Source organism: Zophobas morio, unplaced genomic scaffold, assembly GCF_036711695.1.
Source record: "Zophobas morio isolate AGI-343-1 ecotype UQ-CSIRO unplaced genomic scaffold, CSIRO_AGI_Zmor_V1 ptg000030l, whole genome shotgun sequence".
Lineage (NCBI taxonomy): Eukaryota > Metazoa > Arthropoda > Insecta > Coleoptera > Tenebrionidae > Zophobas > Zophobas morio.
This window is the reverse complement of record NW_026972135.1, coordinates 1,784,765-1,811,265: the sequence shown is the minus strand read 5'-3', so window position 1 is coordinate 1,811,265 and position 26,501 is coordinate 1,784,765. Positions and strand designations below refer to the sequence as shown.

General features: G+C 28.7%; 2 protein-coding genes across 2 annotated transcripts; both read right to left on the bottom strand.

Annotated features, from left to right (window-relative positions):
- Positions 1-563: 563 nt before the first annotated feature.
- LOC135138863 (nose resistant to fluoxetine protein 6-like) lies at positions 564-7,607 on the bottom strand. Its single transcript, XM_064068889.1, has 12 exons — positions 7,411-7,607; positions 7,185-7,342; positions 2,878-3,098; positions 2,725-2,828; positions 2,475-2,671; positions 2,251-2,420; positions 2,027-2,195; positions 1,784-1,977; positions 1,574-1,721; positions 1,333-1,525; positions 1,142-1,284; positions 564-1,085 (listed from the first exon to the last, which is right to left on the bottom strand). The coding sequence occupies exons 1-12, from the start codon at positions 7,481-7,483 to the stop codon at positions 981-983; spliced, it is 1,875 nt and encodes a 624-aa protein (XP_063924959.1). The 5' UTR covers positions 7,484-7,607; the 3' UTR covers positions 564-980.
- A 7,006-nt stretch (positions 7,608-14,613) lies between these two features.
- On the bottom strand, positions 14,614-23,185 carry LOC135138259 (nose resistant to fluoxetine protein 6-like). Its single transcript, XM_064068192.1, has 14 exons — positions 23,118-23,185; positions 22,427-23,086; positions 22,200-22,357; positions 16,629-16,849; positions 16,476-16,579; positions 16,227-16,423; positions 16,010-16,179; positions 15,784-15,952; positions 15,535-15,728; positions 15,328-15,475; positions 15,086-15,278; positions 14,896-15,038; positions 14,739-14,846; positions 14,614-14,689 (listed from the first exon to the last, which is right to left on the bottom strand). Exons 2-13 carry the CDS (start codon positions 22,545-22,547, stop codon positions 14,742-14,744), a joined length of 1,923 nt encoding a protein of 640 aa, XP_063924262.1. The 5' UTR covers positions 22,548-23,086; positions 23,118-23,185; the 3' UTR covers positions 14,614-14,689; positions 14,739-14,741.
- Between the last annotated feature and the right edge of the window lie 3,316 nt (positions 23,186-26,501).

Below are 26,501 nucleotides of genomic sequence, written 5' to 3'. Positions count from 1 at the left end.
GCGACAGTTTAACATGTTGGTTATTACTGTCGATCATACGTAAGGAGGGAAAACTCCCTGCGTTATTGTTATTTTTCACAGAAACTTGTTTGGTAAACGTTTGCTCAACATAAAAGCAGACAAGGTCGGGATTAATCGACTTAAGTCAGATGCAATAATATTTTGATATTTCGGTCAAAATGTTGGTCCCATCAAGGTCGACATGCACATACTTAACAATAATTGAACAATCGAGATTTTCCTCTGATGAGGGAAACGAAACCTTTTAAATTATGATAAACTATAATAATTTAATTTAATTATAATTTATCTATTTATTATAATTTAATTTTTCATTTAACTACCAAAATATTCACTGGAAACAATTTATATGGCAAAACAACGTTTACCGGGTCAGCTAGTATACATATAAAATTTGACAATAATCAGTGCAGCAGTTTTGAAGATTATTTATCTAATAAAAAACGGGTAGACGGCAGACAGGCAGGCAGACAGACAGACAGACAGACAGACGGAAACGGGAGACCTGTATCTTTGTAGTTTAGGAAGTAATAATTACTAAATATCTGATAAGTTTGTTTATTACTGTAAGAAACATTTCTTACGTCATTGTTATTTTTAACAAAAACTTGTTTGCTAATTTTTTGCACGACATAAAAATAGACGAAGTCAAGAATAACGAGCGTAAGTCAGAGACAATAATATTTTATTATTTTGGTTAAAAATGTGGTCCTTGGGCGTACCTACAGCACCGGACATCAAGGTCGACATGTACAATAATAATAAGTATTATTGAACGTTCGAAATTTTTTTCTGAGAATGGATTTCCTTTAGGTGTCAAAAAGTCTTAAAATGTAGAAGGAGAATTACAGAGGGCACTTCACATAATTCAACAGCTTTATCGGTGTTTCTACTGAATATCTACATTCTCTGACCGTTTGTTGAGTAACAAAAAGGATATCCAAATGAAACGTTATTTTCTACAAAAACTTCCTCACTAAGTTTTCTGTTGGCATCAAGACGAACGAAGTCAAGATTACTGACCCTAAGTAAGAAATACTAAGGTTTTTACACATCTCAGTGGTCTAAAACGGGTAATTAAAAAAAAAAAAAAATTAAAACGACACACTAAAATACATACCACTAAATACCATGTGAAATGAGTAGGATTTCGTTTTAAGGCATTGTCACACCAAAGAAACAGTACATGAATTAAATATGTACCAAACGACAATTTTCCCAGAGTATGCATTGGCGCCCATTCTAGAACATTTCTAACAAACCCTAAAACACAGTGATAATTTTGGACACTTAAAAATAGCAAAAACATACCACCCAGACCTCGCAACGTGCCAAAAATGAACAGACTCATTCCAAAAACACATAGCACTTTCTCCATACTACCATAAGTTGCAGCAAACCACCTACTATTCGAATAGTAATCAGTAGTCTTGTAATATGCAGAAAATAACATCGTTCCCAGAGTACAAACCGTTACAATCGCGGACCACCAAATGCGGTTATTCTAAAATTTTTTTGTTAAAAGTGAAAATACTATTTTGTGACAGTTAACTCTTTTCGTAAAAAAATTGATATTCTGACGGTGTGAATACATGTAACCGAAAATGAACCCCCAGGCAAGTCCAGCCAAATTAGAGATTGTAGTTATCCAAGTCGCCTGCCACTCTTTGACAAACGTAAATTTCAAGTCATACCCTAACCTAAAATTAACGAAAAACATAGGAATTAGAGTTGGCTTAATTACAACTTTGGTTATGATTACTCTGGTGCAAACATAAAACTGAATTCGAAGTTATTTCGTCCTAGGTAAATGAATGTCCATATGACTTGTAATGAAAGTAACATTCCTGAAACCAAAAATAGTTGGCGCGAATTATTTTGCGTCAACCACAAAATCAATAAACCAATCACAGTCAGCTGAAAATCTACAGACAAGTACCAGAGGTGGGGTAAACACTTAAATAAAAGAATGTTAAACTGTCGATGGAACGTTTTAAAATCTTACCGATCCAAGGTCAAAGAAAAAATTACTGATGTAAAGTAAGTTAGTCCACCATTTTTCACTACACTGTCTATATTCAGATCCTAACACTTGTTCCCAAAACGGTCCACGATATAAGTGTACAAACCATGTACTGCAAAAAGCGATAAGAATAGCTTGTCCTGAGGTAAACCTGGAATTCGTTTATAAATTTGAAATAAATTTTAACCACAGTTTGTGTATATAACCTTATATATCTTTTGACGATTCCGCGTAAAGTGTATCCTAGGGTAACCTTGCCTACACGTGTCATGTGACTGTAAAAGTTGAATGTCATCAAGAAAGAGGAAATTACGAAGAAAGCTTGAACAAATGTTGCTTGACTGTATAAAGCAAGACTGACAAAGGACTTTCCCATCTACATAAAATTACTTGTTTTATTATGGTACACTTATCGTTTTATACTTTTTACTTTTTCTACACTTTCGGGATTAGCAACTGCAATTTGTAACAATGCAGCTGTTGTATGAACCACGATCAGAAAAAATGAAGCAAAAAATCGGACACCTTGTATAGTAGGTAAATAATTATTGGCCTGTTTTCCTACGTTTTTGTGCATTATAGAACGGATATTATCAGAAAGTGAAAATGCAGAGAGAAAATCCTCCACTGAAACAAAATTTAATATATTATACCTAAAGACACGATAATGTAAAGCTCACCCGAAGATATTTTTGTGTCCTCATTTTTCACTGATTTCTTTCCATAAATCGTCAACCATACTGAAGCGAGTACTACAAAGCCCACGTAAGTTCCCAAAACGATCCTAAAACTTCGAAATGAATTCAGGTGTTGAAATGGATGGAGTTATATACAAAACAACAAAATCTTTGGTCCTTATAACATATTCGGATTCCTTCGTTTCGCAGTGCAGCTGGTTAATTTGAGTATCAAGCCCTAAACGTCCATATTTTAGTTTGTATATGCGACTTAAGCACTCAGGTATTGTCTCATTGTGTTTTCCACATTTCCTACTGGCACATATTCCGTGTCTTAGTAAATCGTGGCGATAGTTTTTTCTGTCCGAACTCACTCTCTGCAAACGATGTTACTTAATAAAGTTAAAAATAAAACTGGTCGAAAGTTGTTTCAACAGAACTTCCCTCGCTCTTGAAGTACTATCGCACGAAAAAATATTGTCGGTACCCAGTAGCGAGGGGTATTACGTTTCTCCGCCTCCTCTATCCTTCTGTGTTGCCATAATTCCCTAAACACTGGACAAGGACTAAAGTTTCCTTGCTTGATTACAGAAATTGTTCGGGTAGAAACTGTGTTGTAGTATCACAAAATAAAATATGTTCAACTCAAAAAGTACGTTTCTTAAAATAAAAGTGAATTAATGGAGTTTAAACAAGTAACCGTTATTTTTTAAGAAAAATGAATATTTAATTTATCAAGGCTAGATTCGAAAATAAAACAAAACGAAACCTCGCAATGAAATTTCGAAAACTTATCTTCTATCTATTTCAATTTTGGGACTTAAATTTTCCGATTTTTCTACTTTTCGTGGTTTTGGTTTCTTACATATTCGATTGTTCAAAATATGGTGATTTTTAAATTTTAGATTTTCCAGATTTCTCAATTTTTCGATTTTTTGCAATGTCGTTTATAGATTTTTTTCGATTGTTCAATTTTTCGGAACTAATTTTTCAGTTTTTCGATGTTTCGATTTTTCACTTTTTCGGTTTATTGTTTTTTTTAATTTTGGATTGTCTCAATTTTCGATTTTTAGTTACTTTCATTTTTAAATTTTTCGTTTCTTCGACTTCTCGATTGTTTGATTTTTAGATTTCGAGATTTCTCAATTTTTCGATTTCGATTTCTGGATTTTTCAGTTCTTCGATAAATAATTTATCTTTTCGATTTTTCGATTTTCAAATTTTTCAACGTTTCAGTTTTGGGATTTATGCATTTAGACTTTCAATTTTCCAATTTTTGGCCTTTCTAAATTTTTCGATTTCTCAATTTCCCGATTAATGGATTCTTTAAAATTACGACTTTTCGATTTTTCCTCTTTCCGATTTCTCGATTTCTCAGTTTTTCGATTTCTCAAATTTTCAATGTTTATGTTTTGGGAGTTTTCAATTTTGAGATTTTTCAGTGTATATTACGATTTTTAAATTCTGAGAATTTCTAAAAATCTCGATATTTCAACGGTCGATTCCGGAAAAACGGTTGCAGTTATCAAAGAATCCAGGCCGGAACTGAGTTCTAGAGCTCGAAATCTACGAGAAAATGTGTTTAGTTGAGTTTCGAAAATGTCAAAATTGGGCCGAAATGTGAAGAAGGGGGACCATTGGAAAAATTTTACTTTTAAAAAAGTTGTCTAAAAATTCTGAAAAAATTCAGGTACTTGGATATCGACATGTTGATTCCAAAAATGTAGCGTGTTGATGGTCACGGAGCAACATTTTCGAAAGAATCGGTACGAAATGCCAATTTTTGAAAATTTCCAAAAATTTCGATATTTCAGCGGTTGATTTTGGAAGAACAGTTACAGTTATCAATGGAACGAGGCCAGAAGTGTGTTTTAGAGCTCGAAATCTACAAAAAATGTATGTAGTCAAATTTCGAAAATGTCAAAAATTGTCAGAAATTTGAAGAAGGGGGGACCATTGCAAACATTTCAATTTTAAAAAAGTTGTCTAAAAATTCTGAAAAAATTCAGAGACGTAGATCTCGACATGCTGATTCCAAAAATATAGGGTGTTGATGGCCCCGGAATAACATTTTCGAAAGAATCGCTACGAAATGCTGATTTTTGAGAATTTCTAAAAATCTCGATATTTCAATGGTCGATTCCAGGAAAACGGTTGCAGTTATCAAAGAAACGAGGCCGGAACTGAGTTCTAGACCTCGAGATCTACAAGAAAATGTGTTTAGTTGAGTTTCGAAAATGACAAAATTTGGCCGAATTGTGAAGAAGGGGGAACCATGGCAAAAATTTCACTTTTAAAAAAGTCGTCTAAAAATTATGAAACAATTCAGGAACTTAGATCTCGACATACTGATTCCAAAAATGTAGGACGTTGATGACCCTGGAGCATCATTTTCGAAAGAATCACAACGAAATGCGAATTTTTGAGAATTTCTAAAAATCTCGATATTTCAATGGTCGATTCCTGAAAAAAGGTTGCAATTATCAAAGAAACGAGGCCGGACCTGAGTTCTAGAGCTCGAAATCTAGAAGAAAATGTATTTAGTTGAGTTTCGAAAATGTCAAAATTTGGCCGAATTGTGAAGAAGGGGGGACAATTGGAAAAACTTCAATTTTAAAAAACTTGTCTAAAAGTTCTGAAAAAATTCAGGGACGTAGATCTCGACGTGCTGATTCCAAAAATATAGGGTGCTGATGGCCCCGGAGCAACATTTTCGAAAGAATCGCTACGAAATGCTGATTTTTGAGAATTTCTAAAATTTTCGATATTTCAACGGTCGATTCCGTAAAAACCGCTGCAATTATCAAAGAAACGAGGCCGGAACTGAGTTCTAGAGCTCGAAATCAACAAGAAAATGTGTTTATTTAAGTTTCGAAAATGTCAAAATTTGGCCGAAATCGAAAAATTAATAAACTCCAAAATTGAAACGCCGAAAAATTGGAAATTCATATAATCGAAACGACGAATAATCGAAAAACCAAAATATCTAACAAGAAATTGACATAACGCGAAATCGAAACATCCAAAAATCAGTAAGTCGAGAAGTTAAAAAATCGAGATAGGTATATATCGAAAAATGGGGAAATTCAAAATTGAAAAATTGAAACATAGAAAACCAGATAAATCAAAAAATTGAAAAATCGAAATATCGAAAAATTCAAAAATTAATTCCGAAAATTTGAAAAATCGAAAAATCTAAAAATGGAAAAGCAAAAAATCGAAAGACTGAGAAATCGGAACAACAAAAATGAAAAATATAAAAATTCGAAAAACTGAAAATTTACAAAATCGGGAAATCAAAACATCAGCGAATCGAAAAATCAAAAAACTGAACAATCGAAAAATGTAAGGTTTTAAAATTTGCAAAATTTTGATAAATGGAATAAGTAAAAAATCAAAAAAAAAAAAATCGAAAAATCGAAAAATTTAAAAATCGAAATACATACTGACGAATCCCAAAACATATGCATTGAATATTTGAGAAATCGAGAAATTGAGACATCGAGAACTAGGAAAGACGAAAAATCGAAAATTCGAAAAATTAAAAAATCCATTAATGGAGAAAAGAAATGGAAAAATCCAAAAATTTAGAAACTCCAAGAATTGAAAAATCGAAAAATCGAAAAATTTAAAAATCGAAATACATACTGACGAATCCCAAAACATATGCATTGAATATTTGAGAAATCGAGAAATTGAGACATCGAGAACTAGGAAAGACGAAAAATCGAAAATTCGAAAAATTAAAAAATCCATTAATGGAGAAAAGAAATGGAAAAATCCAAATATTTAGAAACTCCAAGAATTGAAAAATTGAAAAATCGAAATATTTAAATACAGTTAAATCCCAAAACAGAAACGTTGAAAAACTGAAAAATTGAAAAATCGGAAAGATAAATTATTATTTATCGAAAAACTGAGAAATCGAGAAATCGAAACCGAAAAATAGATAAATCGCGAAATCGAAAAATAAAAAAATCGAGAAGTCGAAAAATCGAAAAATTGAAAAATTTAATTAACTAAAAATCGAAAAATGAGACAATTGAAAATTGAAAAATTTTGACTTAAAAAAACCGATAAACCTTGAAAGTGAAAAATCGAAACATCAAAAAACTAAAAAATTAATTCCGAAAAAATATAAAAACGAAAAGGCGAAAATCGAAAGAAGACGGTCAAGTCAAAAATTGAAAAATTAAAAGATCGAAAAACTAAAAATTTATTTCCGAAAAATTGAAAAATAGAAAAAATCTAAAAATGACAATCGGCCCAGTACTTTCGAAGATTATCCCGAGAGACAGACAGACAGACAAGCGGAAACGGGAGACCTAAGGTATTTCTTCGTACTGTAAGGGTCATGAAAGGTCGAGAAAATGTAAAAGTAGAGAGTCAGCCGACGGACTCGATTACAAAACTTCTTCCGCTTAAGCTCAGAAAGTAAAGATAAAATAAATTATTCAGCTTACCTCTATAATATCCCATAAATGGTTTGAATGTGGAAATTGTTTCGGTAGCAATTCAACTGTAATTGTACAGTAAGTTGGTTCAGAAGCAGTACTATAATAAAAACACTTGTCATAGTCGTCAAACTTAAACAGATCTGGTAACAGTTTGTATTCTTCTTCTATATAACAAAAATAACAAGTATCACTTTTTAGAGCAAAGGTACGAAAAGGTGGCTATAATATTCACCTGTAGTTGTTGTTGACAAAGAAATAATGTTTAACAATACACATTTTATTATTATAAATTTTGTCGAAACCATTTTACTTGTATAATATTTTTAAGATGTCTAACCTCTGATATAATCAGTGTTACTGGAATAATTATATCTGGGTTTAACATATTATGTTTATTATGGTTCAGGTGTAAAAGAGTGGTGGCTCGCTGGGAGGTTAGGCCTCCTCATCAAAAAATTCAGAAAAATAATTTCGTCATCCTTTTTTAATTGATTCACATAAAATTAGTATTGCGTATTTCGCATATTTTGACGATCAATGTCTTTAAAATAATGAACACTGAATTCACAAAAAATTCCTCATCTAGGTTGAATTTTTATTGTTGATAAAAACGAAAAAAATAATTTTTCGCATTAACTAAACAAGTTTTTGTTTTTACACTGCAATAACCGCTATGCTAATGTATATAAACACTCCAAATGATTCTTGCAGATTTTAATCACAAGATTTGTAGTTTAAGAGACGACCGTAAAAAATCATCTGCGTCATTGGGTAAATAAGTGGTTCTAGTTTCACTTTTGAGACCTTGAAACAATGTGTTTATTTCTTGTGTCATTTTTTTTAAGTTTACTTTTGTTTAGTAGTATACACAGCACACGAGAAATCGAAAAACGAGAAGGTAAACAGATTGAAAATTCTAATATCGAAAAGCCGAAAATTCGAAAATCGAAAAATCAAAGAACTGAAAAATCGAAAAATGAAAAATTCGAAAACTCGACAAATAAACAATCGAAAAGTAAAAAAATCGAAAGCTGAAAAATTGAAATGTCAAAAGTGTTAAAAATCGATAAATTCAAAAGCCAAAAAGTTGATAAACCGAAAGATCGAGGAACTAACATCAAAATAACGAAAAATTGAAACATTTCCAAAATTGAAATGTTAAAAAATGAACCACTTGAAAACTTGTAAAACCGATAAATCGAAAAATCTAAGTGTCGAAAAATTTTAAAAACTGAAAAACAGAGATGTTGAGGAATGAGAAATTGATGTACTAAAAATTGTAAAATCGAAAAATCGAAAAATTTAAAAATTGGGAAATTGAACAATCGAATAATCGAGACACCGAAATCTCGAAAAATTAGAAATACGAAATTTGAAAATTCGAAAAATTTAGAAACGAAAAATTGATATCAAAAAGTCAAACATTCTAAAAAATCGAAAAATTGGGAAAACCGAATAATTTAAAACCAAGAAGTCGAAAACTCGAAGGATCAAAAAATCATCAAAATAATGAAAACATCAAAATATTGAAAAACCTAAGATTTAAATGTTCGAAAAATTTAAAAATCGAACATCAAAAATCAAAAAATCGAAAACTTCTGGCGAAAATTTTAATCAAAAATTAGAACATCGGAATGTCCATAAATCTAAAAATCCAGAAATGAACAAAATATAAAAATGAAAAAACCGAAAAGTTGAAAAATCGAAAAACTGGTAAATTGAAATGTCAAAAATTTAAAAATCGATAAATTCAAAAGCCGAAAAGTTGATAAACCAAAAAATCGAACAACTAAATAACATCAAAATACCGAAATGAAAAATTGCCTTCATAAAAATTGTGAAAAATATGGGAATTGAAACATCCAAAAAAACGTAAGATCGAAAAATTAAAAAATCGATAAATGTAAAATTTAAAAAATTGAAAAATTGAAAAATAGAGAAATTGAAAAATTTCAAAACTGACGTGACCAAAAATTGAAAAAACCGAATAATCTAAAAGCAAGAAGTCGAAAACTCGAAAGATCAAGAAATCATCAAAATATTGAAGACATCAAAATATCGAAAAACCAAAAATTTAAAACTTCGAAAAATAGAAAAACAGAAGAACTGTAAATTCGAAAACTTCAGAAATCGAAAAAGTAAATTATTAAAAAATTGAAAAACCGAAAAATCAATCAAGAACTTGTAGAATCGAAAGTCAAGAAATCGAAAAGTTGAAAAATCCATTAATCGAAAAATCGAAAATTTAGAGGCACTAAAAATTAAAAAATTGAAAATTTTAAGAATAGAATCGAATTGAAAAGTTCTAAAAATTGAAAAATATCGGAAAAAAGAAATAAGAAAAAATTGAGAGAACGCAAACTTGACAAAACTGGAAATCGAAAATAATCTAAAATTTAAAATTACAAAAATCGAAAAATCGAGAAAGATTGAAAAACTTAAGATCAGAATATTTGCAATTTAAAAAATCGAAATTTTAAAAATCGGAAAATTCAATTACCGAATAATGGGAACACCGAAATCTCGATAAATCCAGAAATATGTACATAACTTGAAAATTCAAAAAATTTAGAATCGAAAAATTGATAATCGAAAAATCAAACATTGTAAACTGAGAAATCTAAAACTGGGAAGTCGAAAACTTTAAAGATCAAAAAATCATTAAAATACTGAAAACATCAAAATATTGAAAAACCTAAAATCTAAAACTAGAAAATTAGAAGAACTGTAAATTTGAAAACTTCGGAAATCGAAAAATTAAATTATTGAAAAATTGAAAAACCGAAAAATCAAATATCGAGAAGTTGGATCGGAAGATCGAGAAATCGTAACATCAAAAATCGAGAAATTGAAAAACCTGAAATCGAGAAACCCAAAATTTAAAATTCGAAAAATGAGAAATCTAAACATCGAAAAGTGAAACATTCTTAAATAGAATGATAGTCGAAAAATCAAAACATTGGAAAGACAAGAAATCGAAACGTCGAAAAATCCATTAATCGAGAAATCGAGAAGTCGAAAACTTAGACACCAAAATTTAAAAAAATTAAAAATTTAAGAATCCGATCGAATTGAAAAATTATAAAAATAAAATATCGGAAAAAAGACAAATAAAAAAAAAGAGAACGATCAAAGGATTTGGAACTTAAAAAATCGAAAATTTAAAAAGCCCAAAAAATTTAACAATAGATAAATCGACAAATCGAGAAATTGAAAAATCGGGAAATTGAACAATTGAATAATCAAAACATCGAAATCTCGATAAATCCAGAAATACAAAACTTGAAAATTCGAAAAATTTAGAAACGAAAAATTGATAATCGAAAAATCAAACATTATAAATTGAGAAAACCGAATAATCTAAAATCGAGAAGTCGAAAACTCGAACGATCACGAAATCATTAAAATACTGAAAACATCCAAATATTGAAAAACCTAAAATTTAAAACTTCGAAAATTTGAAAAAATTAGAGGAACTGTAAATTCGAAAACTTCAGAAATCGAAACATTAAATTTTTGAAAAATTGAAAAACCGAAAAATCAAACATCCAGAAGTTGAATCGAGAGATCGAGAAATCAAAACATCAAAAATCGACAAATTGAAAAACCTGAAATCGAGAAATCAAAATTTAAAATTGAAAAAATGAGAAATCGAAACATCGAAAAGTGGAACATTCTTAAATAGGATGATGGTCGAAAAATTAAAACATTGGAAAGTCAAGAGATCGAAAAGTCGAAAAATCCATTACACGAGAAATTGAAAAGTCGAAAATTTACAGACACCAAAAATTAAAAAATTGAAAAATTTAAGAAACGAATCGAATTGAAAAGTTGTAAAAATAAAATATCGGAATAAAGAGAAATAACAAAAAAACGAGAGAACGCAAATTTAAAAAAACTGGAAATCCAAAAAGCTAAAATTTAAAATTACAAAAATCGAAAAATCGAGAAATCGACACATCGACAGATTGAAAAACTTAAGACCAAAATATTTGCAATTTAAAAGATCGAAAATTTAAAAATTAAAAAAATTTTAAAATATACACAAAACTAAAATTTATAAAATTAAATAAATCGAGAAATCGAGAAATTGAACGATCGAATAATCGAAAGATCGAAATCTCAATAAGTACAGAAATACAAAACTTCGAAAAATTTAGAAACGAAAAATTGATAATCGAAAAATAAAACATTGTAAATTGGGAAATCCGAATAATCTAAAACCGAGAAGTCGAAAACTCGAAAGATCAAGAAATCATTAAAATACTGTAAACATCAAAATATTGAAAAACCTAAAATTTAAAACTTCGAAAAATTGAAAAAAGAAAATTACAAGAACTGTAAATTCAAAAACTTCAGAAATCGAAAAATTAAATTATTGAAAAATTGAAAGACCGAAAAATCAAATATCGAGAAGTTGAATCGAAAGATCGAGAAATCGAAACATCAAAAATCGACAAACTAAACAACCTGAATTGGAGAAATCAAAATTTAAAATTCGAAAAATGAGAAATCGAAACATCGAAAAGTGAAACATTCTTAAATAGAATGATAGTCGAAAAATCAAAACATTTTAAAATCAAGAGATTGAAAAGTCGAAAAATCCATTACACGAGAAATTGAAAACGAAAATTTAGAGACACCAAAAATTAAAAAATTAAAAAATTTAAGAATCGGATCGAATTGAAAAATCATAAAAATAAAATATCGGAAAAAAGACAAATAAAAAAAAAAGAGAACGCAAATTTGACGAAACTGGAAATCGAAAAATCTAAAATTATAAATTACAAAAATCGAAAAATCGAGAAATGGACAAGTCAAAAAATCGAAAGATTGAAAAACTTAGGATCAAAGTATTTGGAACTTAATAAATCGAAAATTTAAAAAGCCAAAAAAATTTGAAGTACAAAAATAAAATTTATAACATTAGATAAATCGACAAATCGAGAAATTGAAAAATCGGGCAATTGAACAATCGAATAATCAAAACATCGAAATCTCGATAAATCCAGAAATACAAAACTTGAAAATTCGAAAAATTTAGAAACGAAAAATTGATAATCGAAAAATCAAACATTATAAATTGAGAAAACCGAATAATCTAAAACCGAGAAGTCGAAAACTCGAACGATCAAGACATCATTAAAATACTGAAAACATCAAAATTTTGAAAAACCTAAAATTTAATACTTCGAAAAGTTGAAAAATAGAAAATTAGAGGAACTGTAAATTCGAAAACTTCAGAAACCGAAAAATTAAATTATTGAAAAATTGAAAAACCGAAAAATCAAACACCCAGAAGTTTCATCGAGAGATCGAGAAATCGAAACATCAAAAATCGACAAATTGAAAAACCTGAAATCGAGAAATCAAAATTTAGAATTCGAAAAATGAGAAATCGAAACATCGAAAAGTGGAACATTCTTAAATAGGATGATGGTCGAAAAATTAAAACATTGGAAAGTCAAGAGATCGAAAAATCGAAAAATCCATTACACCAGAAATTGAAAAGTCGAAAATTTAGAGACACTAAAAATTAAAAAATTGAAAAATTTAAGAATCGAATCGAATTGAAAAGTTGTAAAAATAAAATATCGGAATAAAGAGAAATAAAAAAACGCGAGAACGCAAATTTGACAAAACTGGAAATCCAAATAGCTAAAATTTAAAATTACAAAAATCGAAAAATCGAGAAATAGACACGTCGACAGATTGAAAAACTTAAGACCAAAATATTTGCAATTTAAAAGATCGAAAATTTAAAAATTAAAAAAATTTTAAAATATATACAAAACTAAAATTTGTAAAATTAAATAAATCGAGAAATCGAGAAATTGAACGATCGAATAATCGAAAGATCGAAATCTCAATAAGTACAGAAATACAAAACTTCGAAAAATTTAGAAACGAAAAATTGATAATCGAAAAATCAAACATTGTAAATTGGGAAATCCGAATAATCTAAAACCGAGAAGTCGAAAACTCGAAAGATCAAGAAATCATTAAAATACTGAAAACATCAAAATATCGAAAAACCTAAAATTTAAAACTTTGAAAAATTGAAAAATAGGAAATTAGAGGAACTCTAGAATTCGAAAACTTCAAAAAACAAAAAATTAAATTATTGAAAAACCGAAAAATTAAGGTTGTATATCGAGAAGTTGAAGAATCGAAAGACCGAGATATCGAAACATCAAAAATCGAGAAATTGAAAATCCTGAAATCGAGAAATCCAAGATTCAAAACTCAAAAAATGAGAAATCGAAACGTCGAAAAGTGGAACATTCTTAAATAGGATGACAGTTGAAAAATCGAAACATTGGAAAGTCAAGAAATCGAAAAGTCGAAAAATCCATTAATCGAGAAATCGAAAAGTCGAAAATCTAGAGACACCAAAAATTAAAGAATTGAAACATTTAAGAATCGAATCAAATTGAAAAGTCGTGAAAATAAAATATCGGAAAAAAGAGAAATAAAAAAAATCGAGACAACGCAAATTTGACAAAACTGGAAAACAAAAAATCTAAAATTTAAAATTACAAAAATCGAAAATTCGAAAGATCTAAATTTAAAAAGCCAAACAATTTTAAAATACAAAAGTAAAATTTATAAAATTAGATAAACCAACAAATCGAGAAATTGAAAAATCCGGAAACTGAACAATCGAAAAATTGATAATCGAAAAATCAAACATTATAAATTGAGAAAACTCGAAAGATCAAGAAATCATTAAAATACTGAAAACATCAAAATATTGAAAAACCAAAAATTTAAAACTTCGAAAAATTTAAAAAATGAGAAATCGAAACATCGAAAACTGGCACATTCTTAAATACGAGTAGGATGATAGTCGAAAAATTAAAACATTGGAAAGCCAAGAAATCGAAAAATCGAAAATTTATAGACAAAAAATTAAAAAATTAAAAAATTTAAGAATCGAATCGAATTGAAAAGTCGTAAAAATAAAACATCGGAAAAATGAGAAACAAAAAAAATCGACAAAAATGCAAACTTGACAAAACTGGAAATCGAAAAAACTAAAATTAAAATTACAAAAAATCGAACAATACAAGAAAATATTTGCTATTTAAAAAATTTAAAATGCAAAACTAAAATACATGAAAGTAGATAAATCGATAAATCGAAAATTGAGAGATTCAAAAATTGAAGAAAACTGAAAAGACGAAATTTTGAAAAATCTCAAAACCAAAAAATCTAAAAATCGAAAAATTAAGAAGCCGAATACATACTTTAATTAAGTTTTTTACAAAAATTGTAAAAAATGCTTTCATCAAGACATGAAGAAACTTTTTCGGATGTTTTTATGGAAAATTACGTAGATGAAATAATTAAAACCATAACAAAAAAATGAACAAAACAGAACAGTTTTATTTTAGTAACATTTGTACCACATTAACAATCACCTAAATGAGGTATTTTAGATTTACAACAAACAACTGACATTTTATTATAAAAATTGATTAATATGTTCGCCAGTTTGATGACTATTACTGAAAAATAAGTGTTAATCATGAATAGCAGCAAGAAAAATATTGTTACCTTTCACAAAAACTTGTTCGCCAAATTTTCCATTGGCATCAAAACAAACGAAGTCAACAATATTGAGCCCAAATAAGACAGAGTAGTGTATTTCAAGATATCGGTTGCCTGAAACGGTAATTAAAAAACACCCAAATAGTAGTAAAAATTAACATACCCCTAGATAAACCATCACATAGAGAGGATATCGTTTCAAACCGGTGTCAAGGTTGAGAAACACAAATTGAATTAAATATGTACCAAACGACAATTTGCCTAGAGCATGCATTGGAGCCCATTCAAGAACCTTCTTTACACATCCTGAAACGAAAAGTAGATTTTTCACACTTAAAAATAATAAAACCTACCACCAAGACCGTGCAACATGCCAAAAATAAAAAGACCGAACCCAAAAACAAATAGCACCTTCTCGATACTACCATAAGTTGCTGCGAACCACCTACTATTCGAGTAATAGTCAGTTGTCTTATAATAGGCTGAAAATAAAATCGTTCCTAGACAGGAAACCGTGACAATCGTGGACCACCAAATACAGTAAGACTAAAAATTTTTTTGTTAAAGTTGAAAATACAATTATTTGACAGCTAACTCGTTTTGTAATAAATGTGTTATTCTGACGGTGTGAATACATGTAACCGAAAATCAACCCCCAGGCAAGTGCCGCCAAATTGGTGATTGTGGTTATCCAAGTCGCCTGCCACTCTTTGCTTAACGTAAACGTCAGGTTATATAAAAATCTGCAAAAATGACGGGGATTAGAGTTGGCTGTTACTTCAGTTGTTTCCAGAACACTTACTCTGGTGTGTATAAAAAGCTGAATTCGAAATTGTTCCACCCTAAGTAAAGTAACGTCCACACGATTTGTGACAAAAGTAATATTCCTGAAACGAAAAGTAGACGTTTTCCATTCTTTTGCGTCCACCACAGGATTAATAAACCGATCACTGTCAACTGAAAATCCATCGACAAGTGCCACATTTGAGGTAAACACTGAAATACAGTTTTTTTTTTAACTTTAACGGTTTGTAAAATATTATGACTTTACCACTCCATCGTCAAAGAAAAAGTTGCTGATGTAGAGTAGGTTAATCCACCATTTTTCATTACATTGTCTGTGATTAAACCCTACGGTTTGTTCCCAAAATGGACCACGAGATAAATGTATAAACCATGAACTGTACAAAGCGATAAAAACAGCTTGTGCTGAAGTAAACCTGAGTTTTTTTTTTTTTTTAATAAAAATATCTACCACAATTTGAAATTAATATAACCTTATATATCTTTTGACGATTTTGCGTAAAACATCACCCAAAGTAACTTCTTGCGCACGTCTCAGGTGGCTGTAAAAATTAACAGTTGTTAGGAAAGTGGACATGAAAAAGAAAACTTGAACGGCTATTGAAAGATTGATGATAGTAGTAATAAAAAGGGAAGTCGTTAACTAAAATTAGATTGTTTAGTATTGAACACTTGAAGTTTATTTCGTACTTTTTCCATGGCTTTAGTGTCAGAAACTGCAGTTTGTCCTATAAAGGCTGCTCCATGAGCGATGATCAGAAAAACTGAATTGTAAAAACGCACACCGTCTAAAACCGACAAATAATTGTTCGTCCGTTTTGGCGTATTTTTGTGCATTATTGAGTAGATGTTGTCAGAAAGTGAAAATGCGGAGAGAAAATCCTCAACTGGAACAAAAAAATATATTAAATAATGAAGTGGTGCTAACGCAGTTTTCACCGGGAGATATTTTTGTATCCTCATTTTTCACAATTTTTTTTCCATAAATCGCCAACCATATTGAAGCGAGTACTACAAAGACCACGTAAATTATTAAAACCATCCTAAAATTTCGAAATTAATTCAAATGTAGAAATGAATTGGGTTACATACAAAATGATAATATCCTTAGTGTTTATATCATAATCGGATTTCTTTGTTTCGCAGTGTAACTGGTTAATTTGAGCATCAAGTCCTAAACGTCCATATTTTGACTTGTATATACGACTTAAGCACTCAGATATCGTCTCATTGAAATTTTCACATTTCCAACTGGCACATATTCCGTGTCTTAGTAAATCATGACGATAGTTTTTCTTGTCCGAGCTTACTTTCTGAAAATGAGTACACCTAAGTCTGCGAATTTTAAAAATTTCGAAAAATTGTTTATGTAATTGTTTGAAATTTCTGTTTTCTAATAACCTCTATAAAGTAAAAACTAGTGGCATAAATAACACTTTAATTTTTTGTTTGAGTTTATTTTTCCTTTTTTCATTTTTCCAAATTTTGAAATTTTCCAATTTTTAGATTTTACCATTTTTCAATTGTTTTCAATTAGTAATTTTTCAATTTTTCGATTCGGTTTTTACTTACAATAATTTTTCAATTATTCGATTTTTTCAATGGTCCTCTTTACTAATTTTTTTATTAATTTTTTTTTCTTCAAATTTTCGAGTTGCGATTTTCCAATTTTTATTTTTTTTGTTTCTTCAATTTTACGATATGCAATTCTGAGTTTCATTATTGCCTTTTTCAGTTTTTCAATTTTTAATTTTTTAATTTTTCATGCTTGAATTTTTCGATTTGCAATTTGTCGTTCCGATTTTCCACTTTCTTTATTTTTTTTAATTCTTCAGTTTTTTTTTCAATGTGAGAGTTTTCAATTTTTGAAATTTGCAATTTTTCGCTTAAAACTTTTTCATTTATTCGACTTTTCAAGTTTTCGGTTCTTCAATTTTTCAAATTTTCGATTTGCCATCTTTCGTTTTAGTTTTTATTTGTTATAGTTTTACAATTCTTCGATTTTTCCATTTGCAGTTTTTCAATTTCACATATTTTTTTGTTTCTTCAATTTCACTTGACGTAATCATTTTTTAAAATCTTCATTTTTTCGATTTTCCAACTTTTGAATGCTTCAATTTTGAAATTTTGGCATTTTTCGATTTGCAATTTCATGAGCTTTCCAATTTTTAATTTTTCAGTTGTTCGATTTTTTTGTTTCTTTCCTTGCAATTTTTCTTTTCGGTTTTTCATTTTTTTTGTTTTAAAAAATTTTTCTTTTTTAAATTTTTGAATTTTTCAATTTTTGGTTTACAGTTTGTTGTTTCTTCAATTTTTGATTTGTAATTTTTCTAATTTTCATTTTAATATAATAAAATATGTAATAATAAAAAATTCTTTTTTACACTTTTTCACAATTATTGGATTTTAAAACTTTTTTATTTATTTGCTTTTCAATTTTCAATTTTTCGATATTTAATTTCCAATTTTTCGATCTTTGAATGTTATAATTTTTCGGCTTTACAATTTTGACGATTCTACAATTTTTCTATTTTACAATTTTTGGGTTTTCCAATTTTTGGATTTGATTCGTTTTTTCTTCTTTCCAGTTTTTCGATTCACTAATTTTTTCCAATCTTTAAGTATCTTGATTTTCAATTTTTCGTTTCTTCCGCTCCTCGATTTTCCACTTTTTTGATATTGATAATTTTTTGTTTTTTCAAATTTTTGATTTTTTTTATTTTTTCCGATTTTTTAGTTTTTCGATTTTTTAACTTTTCGAATCAAACAGGAAAATTTGCAAAATTGTAAAACTGAAAAATCAAAAATGTAAAAACGAAAAAGTACAAGATGAAAACTTTGAAAAATCTGAAAATGGAAATCAAAATCTAGAAAATTGTAGAAGAAGAGAAATCCGAAGATTAAAAATTGAGGAACTTAAAAATCAAAATATGTATATCAAATATTGAAAAATTGTTTAGAAATCGGAAAATCGCTTAACTGGAAATCTAAAAATTGCAAAAGAGAAAAATTTAAAAATTGAAAAATCGAGAAAATGAAAATGTAAAATCAAGAACTTGAAAAATTGAAAAAGCTAAAAATTAATAATTGGGAAACTGAAAAATCGAAAAATGAAAAATAGGAATATTGCAAATTGGAAAAACGAAAAATCGCAAAATTGTAAAACTGAAAAATCAAAAATTGAAGAACCAAAAAGTATAAAATGAAAACTTTGAAAAATCTGAAAATGGAAATCAAAATCCGAAGTAACATTGAAAATCGCGAAAGAAAAATTAAAAAATCGAGAAAATGAAAATTTAAAATCAAAAACTTGAAAAATTGAAGAAACGAAACATTGAAAAATCGAAAGATTACAAATCGAAAATTGCTAAATTGAAAAATCAAGGAATTGAATAAAATCAAAAGTAATAACTTTGAGAATTGAGAAAATGAAATTGTTTAAAAATCGGGAAATCGCTTAACTAGAGATCCAAAAGTTGCTAAATTAAAAAATTTAAAATTCACAAATCAAGGTATTGAATAAAATCCGAAGTAACATTGAAAATCGAGAAAATGAAATTCGAAAAATTATAAATTGGAAAACTGAAAAATCGAGAAATGAAAAATAGAAATATCAAAAAATTGCAAATCAGAAAATTGAAAAACCGAAAAATTGCAAAATTGTAAAACAGAAAAATTAAAAATGGAAAAACGAGAAAGTATAAAATGAAAACTGAAAATGGAAATCTAGAACTCGAAAAATTGAAGAAACGAAACATTGAAAAATCGAGATTACTAATTGAGAGACATAAAAATCGAAAATTGGAAAATTGAAAATACGAAATATGTATTGCAAATTCGAAATACTGAAAATTAAAGAAATTGGAAAATCGTTTAACTTGAAATCCAAAAATTGCAAAATTGGAAAACATAACAATTGAAAAATCAAGAAATTGTATAAAATCCGAAGTAACATTGAAAATCGAGGAAACGAAAATGAAAAAATCGAGAAAATGAAAATTTAAAATTAAGAACTTGTAAAATTGAAAAATCAGAAAATTAAAAATTGTGAAACTGAAAAATCCAAAAATGAAAAATAAAAATATCGTAAAATCGCAAATCCCAAAATTGAAAAAACAAAAAATTGTTAATTTAAAAATCAAAAATGGAAAAACGAAAATGTATAAAATGAAAACTTTTGAAAAATCTGAAAATGGAAATCAAGAACTTTAAAAATTGAAGAAACGAAATGTTGAAAAATCGAGATTACAAATTGGGAAACATAAAAATCGAAAATTGCAACATTGAAAAAACGAAAAATATATCGTAAATTCAAAAAATTGAAAATGAAAGAAATCGAAAAATCGCTTAAGTGGAAAACCAAAAATTGCAATATTGAAAAATTTAAAAATTGAAAAATCAAGGAATTGAATAAAATCCGAAGTAATATTGAAAATTGAGAATATGAAAGTGAAAACATCGAGAAAATGAAAATTTAAAATCAAGAACTTGTAAAATTAAAAAATCGGAAAATTAAAAATTGGGGAACTGAAAAGTCAAAAAATGAAAAATAGGAATATCGAAAAATTGCAAATCTGATAATTGAAAAAACGAAAATTGCAAAATTGTAAAATTGAAAAATCAAAAATGGCAAAATGGAAAAGGATGAAATGAGAACAAAAAATCTGAAAATCGAAATTAAGAACTTGAAAAATTGAAGAAATGAAACATTGAAAAATCGAAATTACAAATTGAAAAACATAAAAATCGAAAATTGAAAAACGAAATATATATGTATTGTAAATTCGAAATATGGAAAATTAAAGAAATCGGAAAATCACTTAACTGGAAAATCAAAAATTGCAAAATTGAAAAATAGACAAACTGAAAAGTCAAGGAATTGAATAAAATCCGAAGTAACATTGAAACTCGAGAGAACGAAAATGAAAAAATCGACAAAATGAAAACAAAATCAAAAACTTATATAATTGAAAAATTGTATAATTAAAATATGGGAAACCCAAAAATCCAAAAATTAAAAATAGGAACATCGAAAAACTGCAAATCCCAAAATTGAAAAAATGCAAAATTGTAAAACAAAAAAAATCAAAAATGGGAAAAAGGAAAAAGTATAAAATGAAAACTTTGAAACATCTGAAAATAGAAATCAAGAACTTTAAAAATTGAAGAAACGAAACATTGAATAATCGAGATTATAAATTGAGAAACATAAAAATCGAAAAGTGCAAAATTGAATAAACGAAAAATATAAGGTAAATTCGAAATATTGAAAATGAAAGAAATCGGAAAATCGCTTAACTGGAAAACCAAAAATTGCAAAATTGAAAAATTTAAAAATTGAACAAACAAGGAATTGAATGAAATCCGAAGTAACATTATAAATCGAAAAAACGAAAGTGAAAAAATCGAGAAAATGAAAATTTAAAATCAAGAACTTGTAAAATTAAAAAATCGGAAAATTCAAAATTGGGGAGCTGAAAAGTCAAAAAATGAAAAATAGGAATATCGAAAACTTGCAAATATGATAATCGAATAAACGAAAAATTGCAAAATTGTAAAATTGAAAAATCAAAAATGGAAAAACGGAAAAGTATGAAATGAGAACGAAAAATCTGAAAATAGAAATAAAGAACTTGAAAAATTGAAGAAATGAAATATATATGTATTGTAAATTCGAAATATGGAAAATTAAAGAAATCAGAAAATCGCTTAACTGGAAAATCAAAAATTGCAAAATTGCAAAATTGAAAAATTGAATAATTAAAAATTGGGAAAGTGAAAAATCGAAAATGAAAAACAAGAATATCGAAAAATTGCAAATCCGAAAATTGAAAAGACGAAAAATTGCAAAATTGTTAAATTGAAAAATCAAAAATGTAAAAACGAAAAAGTATGAAATGATAGCTTTCAAAAATCTGGAAATGGAAATCAACAAGAAATGAAACACTGAAAAATCGAAAGATTAAAAATTGGAAAACAAAAAATTCAAAAATTGCAAAATTGAAAAAGGGAAATATCTATTCTAAGATCGAAATATTGAAAAATAGTTTAAAAATCGGAAAATCGTTTAACTAGGGATCCAAAAATTGCGAACTTGAAAAACTTAAAAATTGGAAAATCAAGGAATTGAATAAAATTGAAAATCGAGAAAACGAAAATGAAAAAAGTCGAGAAAATGAAAATTTAAAAATCGAAAAATTAAAAATTGAGAAACTGAAAAATCGAAAATGAAAAATTGGAACATCCAAAAATTGCAAATCTGAAAATTGAAAAAACGAAAACTGTGAAATCAAAAAATTAGTCGAAGGTAAGTAAATCCACATTTTTGGAAAAAAAAAATCAAAATTGTAAAAAACTTCATACTGAATCATACAAATTGTGGATAGCGTTTCTCCATCTACATGATATTCCTGACATCTATACAAAATTTGACGACAATAGATCCAGTAGTTTCGGAGATTACGCTTGCAATCAAAATTAATACAGACAGACACACGGAAACGGGAGACCACTTTTTTCGTACTTTGGAGGTTATGAAACGTCGAGAAAACATGAAAGTGGCAACTCGACGGACTCGATTATTATACTTCCTTAGCTTACGTTCAGGAAGTCAAAATTTAAAAAATGGAATGGTTATATTTTTGTAAAATTGTATAATACTACCTGTATAATACTCCATATAACGTTCGATTGTGAACTATCTTTCGGCAACAATTGAATTGTGACCGTGCAGTAAGTTGGTTCGGAGGCAGTACTGTAATAGATGCATTTATCGTAGTCGTCAAACTTAAACAAATCTGGCATCAATTTGTATTCTTCGTCTGAAAAGAGAAAAAGATAAAGTAGCAGGTATTAGAACAGAGATACAAAAACGTGGTATCAATAATTACCAATAGTAGTTGTTGAGGAAGATGTAATTGTTAATAAAATAAAATTTGTAAGTACAAATTTTGTCCAGCTCATTTTACTTATATACATACGCAAAGACTTGCTATATGCTGATGTCGTCATCAATGTTTCTTTACGCAGTACTGGGTATTATCAGAAATGCTCACTTGTTTTGGTCACGTTTTTTATCAACAAATGCTTTTAAATGAATGCAAATCATGGACAGTACATTGGTACATGTTAGACCACTGTTATGACTAATCCATTAAATGTGTTAAAATAATGCAAAGTTTAAAAGAAAATTATGTCTCTGTGATAAGATAATTTAAAATATAATTTATGGAAGTACAATGTTTCGTAGGGAACTGTTTTTCGCAAAAAATGTACGTTACGATGTTCACAATCATTCGCAGTAATTTATACCACGTGGAAAATCAGTCTACAAACTGTGACACTTCAACTTTCGCTGCAGGTCGGCGAGTGCTGATGTCGGGCTCTTCTTCGACGCGCTCTAAAATTTGTTCTTCAGCTTGAAGTATTCTTTCAGCCGGAATCGTGACTTTGAGGCTTGAAGGTATCATGATGTCGGAGATGGTGTACCAATTATTTAGACTGCTTTAGGTGCTCGTTTACCAAATATATTATTTAAAACATTAGTTTTTCTTGGCGGCTGTTGAAAAATTTAAGGAATACCCAAAAAAGTTTCAAAATAAATCAGATCACTGTGATTTGTCTGTTATATCTGTGGTATCATCAGCAAGGCCACAAAAAATCGGCATTGTTTATTTCGTCATAAATATATTCTGTTAAATAATCATTAATACAATATGTCAGTTCATTTCAAAATTTGGGCGTAATATAGAATTTTCAGAACATACTATGTTTTGAAAATTCTGTATTAGGTTTAATTAAACACTGAAAAAGTGCCCTAAAATTTCCTTGATCTGCTGATGTTGCTGCTTCATCGTGACCTCGGAAAGCCAACTCTTGCTTATCAAAATGTATTGTAACGTCTGTTAAATAAAGCAATCAAAAGTCGATTTTTTTTATTAGTATTTTTAAGACAAGAGAGGAGACAAATTTAGATGAGTGAGGAAGATGGAGTACGTATTCACTGGCATTTATTGTATTCGTCAAACTTAAACAAATCTGGCATCATTAGATCGGTGACAAAAAAAACGTGTCTTCAATAAATACCAGTGGTGGTCTTTGATGATTAATAATTATTGTCATCAGTTGTCCCATTTTTACTTCCCGAGCGTAAGCAAAGGAAGTATTGTAATCGAGTCCGTCGGCCGACTCTCTACTTTTACGTTTTCTCGATCTTTCATGACCCCTAGAAGACGAAGAAATAGGTCTCCCATTTCCGTCTGTCTGTCCGTCTGTCCGTCTGTCCGTCCGTCTGTCCGTCTGTCTGCCGTCCCGGATTTTTATTAGACAGATAATCTCCGAAAGTACTGGACCGATTGTTGTGAAATTTTGTACTTATATTAAGAATATCATGTAGATGGTAAAACGCTAACCAAAATTTGTCTAATCATCCCCACCACTAATGCGATGACGTCACTTCAAAATTGTACATAGTAAATGGGTTTTCAATTGTATGAAATAACATAGTCCTACACATGTAGTTTACAACTCTGAATCGACTTTTCACCCGAAACGTCCAGATTTTTGTAAAAAAAATCAAAATTATAAAACAACATTTTGAAATTTAATTTTTAATCTGCTAACCAGAATGCTTTGAAATGTTGCAGATGTTTTAAGGCTATAAAGAGCATCATAAATCTTTAGTCAAAAAATATTTGCTTATCCCCTCCAAAAACTTGATGACGTCAGCTCAAAAGTTTGTGGAATAAATCATATCTAAAATGTACAAAATATGATGAGTCTGTACTTGTGATCTATCACTCCATTCATATTTTTTGGATTTGCATATACAGGGTGACTCAAAACAATTAATGAATGCGTAAATATATTTTATTGATTTAATCAGGAACTACAAAACCGAATGCTCTGAAATCTTGCAGATGTTTTAAGGTCATAAAGAGCATAATAAACGTTTAGTCAAAATATATTTGCTTATCCCCTCCAAAAACTTGATGACGTCAGCTCGAAAGTTTGCCGAATAAATCATATCTAAAATGTACAAAATATGATGAGCCTGTACTTGTCATTTATGACTCCATTCATATTTTTTGGATTTGCATATACAGAGTGACTCAAAAAAATTAATGAATGCGTAAATATATTTTATTGATTTAATCAGGAACTACAAAACGGAATGCTCTGACATCTTGCAGATGTTTTAAGGTTATAAAGAGCATAATAAATGTTTAGTCAAAATATATTTGCTTATCCCCTCCAAAAACTTGATGACGTCAGCTCGAAAATTTGCCGATTAAATCATATCTAAAATGTACAAAATATGATCAGTCTGTACTTGTGATCTATCACTCCATTCATATTTTTTGGATTTGCATATACAGGGTGATTCAAGAAAATAAATGAAAGCGTAAATTTATTTTACTGATTTACTCAGGAACTACAAAACCGAATGCTTCGAAATCTTGAAGATATTTTAAAATTATCATAAGCATGGTAAATTTTTGATCAAAACGTATTTGGTCGTCCCCCCTAAAAAATTTATGATGTCACCACAAAATTTTGCTGAAAAAATCCTATCTAAAATGTACAAAATATGGTGAGTCTCTTCTTGTGATTTATCATTCCATTCAAATTTTTTCGATTTGCATATACAGGGTGACTCAAAAAAATTAATGAATGCGTAAATTTATTTTATTGATTTAATCAGGAACTACAAAACCGAATGCTTTGAAATCTTGCAGATGTTTTAAGGTTATAAAGAGCATAATAAATTTTTAGTCAAAATATATTTGGTTATCTTCTACAAAAAACTGATGACGTCAGCTCAAAAGTTTGCCGAATAAATCGTATCTAAAATGTACAAAATATGATGAGTCTGTACTTGTGATTTATCATTCCAATCATATTTTTGGATTTGCACATGCAGGGTGACTCAAAAAAATTAATGAAGGCGTGAATTTATTTTATCGATTTAATCAGGAATTAGAAAACCGAATGCTTTGAAATCTTGGGAATATTTTAAAGTTATTATAAGCATGGTAAACTTTTGTTCAAAATGTATTTGTTCATCCCTCCTAAAAAAATTGATGACGTCACCCTTAAATTTTGCTGAATAAATCCTATCTAAAATGCAAAAAATATGATGAGTTTGTACTTGTGATTTATCATTCCATTTATATTTTTTAGATTTTCTTAAGAGGTGGTTCAAAAAAATTAATGAAGTCAATTTATTTTATTGATTAAATTAAAGGCAACACTTATTATTAGTATTACACCCCAACCAACCCAATTTGGTAGACACAAAATTTGTTAAAGGAAAAACTCGGTTGAAACATAAGGGTAGCACGCTTATTTACATCGACTTTAACATTACAGACCTGCATTTGTTTTATGCGCTTACTTGGTTCCGCGAATGTGAAATAGACATGTTTATAATCAACCAATTGTGAATTTCACCGTCAAGAATTAAAATAAAACCCAATGTTTTATATAATAAGCAGAAGTCGAAGCAATAAAACCGATGGTCGTTTTGTTTACAGTTTCTCTGTTTGACTCTCACGTATGCTGTTACGCCTGTCATCTTAAATTAAGAATGTTTATACATACACGATTTTCAGTTGCCTCTGATACGTATACGTGAGTAAATTGTTTCGTTATTTTATTGATTATTACAAATCAATATTCAAAACGACCCAATTCATTTTCCCGAAAATTTGAGAATATAATAATTTTATTCTTAGTATTACACTACATCTATCCCAACTGATATACGTGTCCTTGCAAAAATGTTGATGACGTCATCGCAATTTTTTTTTTAAATTCCCACTACAAAAATGTAATGAGAAAAAAAACACAATAGGCATGCAGTCGTCAAGTTTCCGACAGCGAGGGAAGTACTGTCTAAACTCTTTAGACCAATTTTTTATCAATAGTGCAAAGCTAGGACACTGTTGTGACCGGCCCATTAAT

Coding starts and splice junctions, on each gene's coding strand:
- LOC135138259 (XM_064068192.1), bottom strand. CDS start 22,547: ATGACGACATCAGCATATAGCAAGTCTTTGCGTATGTATATAAGTAAA. Junction 16,180..16,226: donor ACACTAAAGCCATGGAAAAA/GTACGAAATAAA, acceptor ATCTAATTTTAG/TTAACGACTTCCCTTTTTAT. Junction 14,847..14,895: donor ATGTGATGGTTTATCTAGGG/GTATGTTAATTT, acceptor TTACCGTTTCAG/GCAACCGATATCTTGAAATA.
- LOC135138863 (XM_064068889.1), bottom strand. CDS start 7,483: ATGGTTTCGACAAAATTTATAATAATAAAATGTGTATTGTTAAACATT. Junction 7,343..7,410: donor TTTGTCAACAACAACTACAG/GTGAATATTATA, acceptor TTTGTTATATAG/AAGAAGAATACAAACTGTTA. Junction 2,829..2,877: donor ACCAAAGATTTTGTTGTTTT/GTATATAACTCC, acceptor TCGAAGTTTTAG/GATCGTTTTGGGAACTTACG.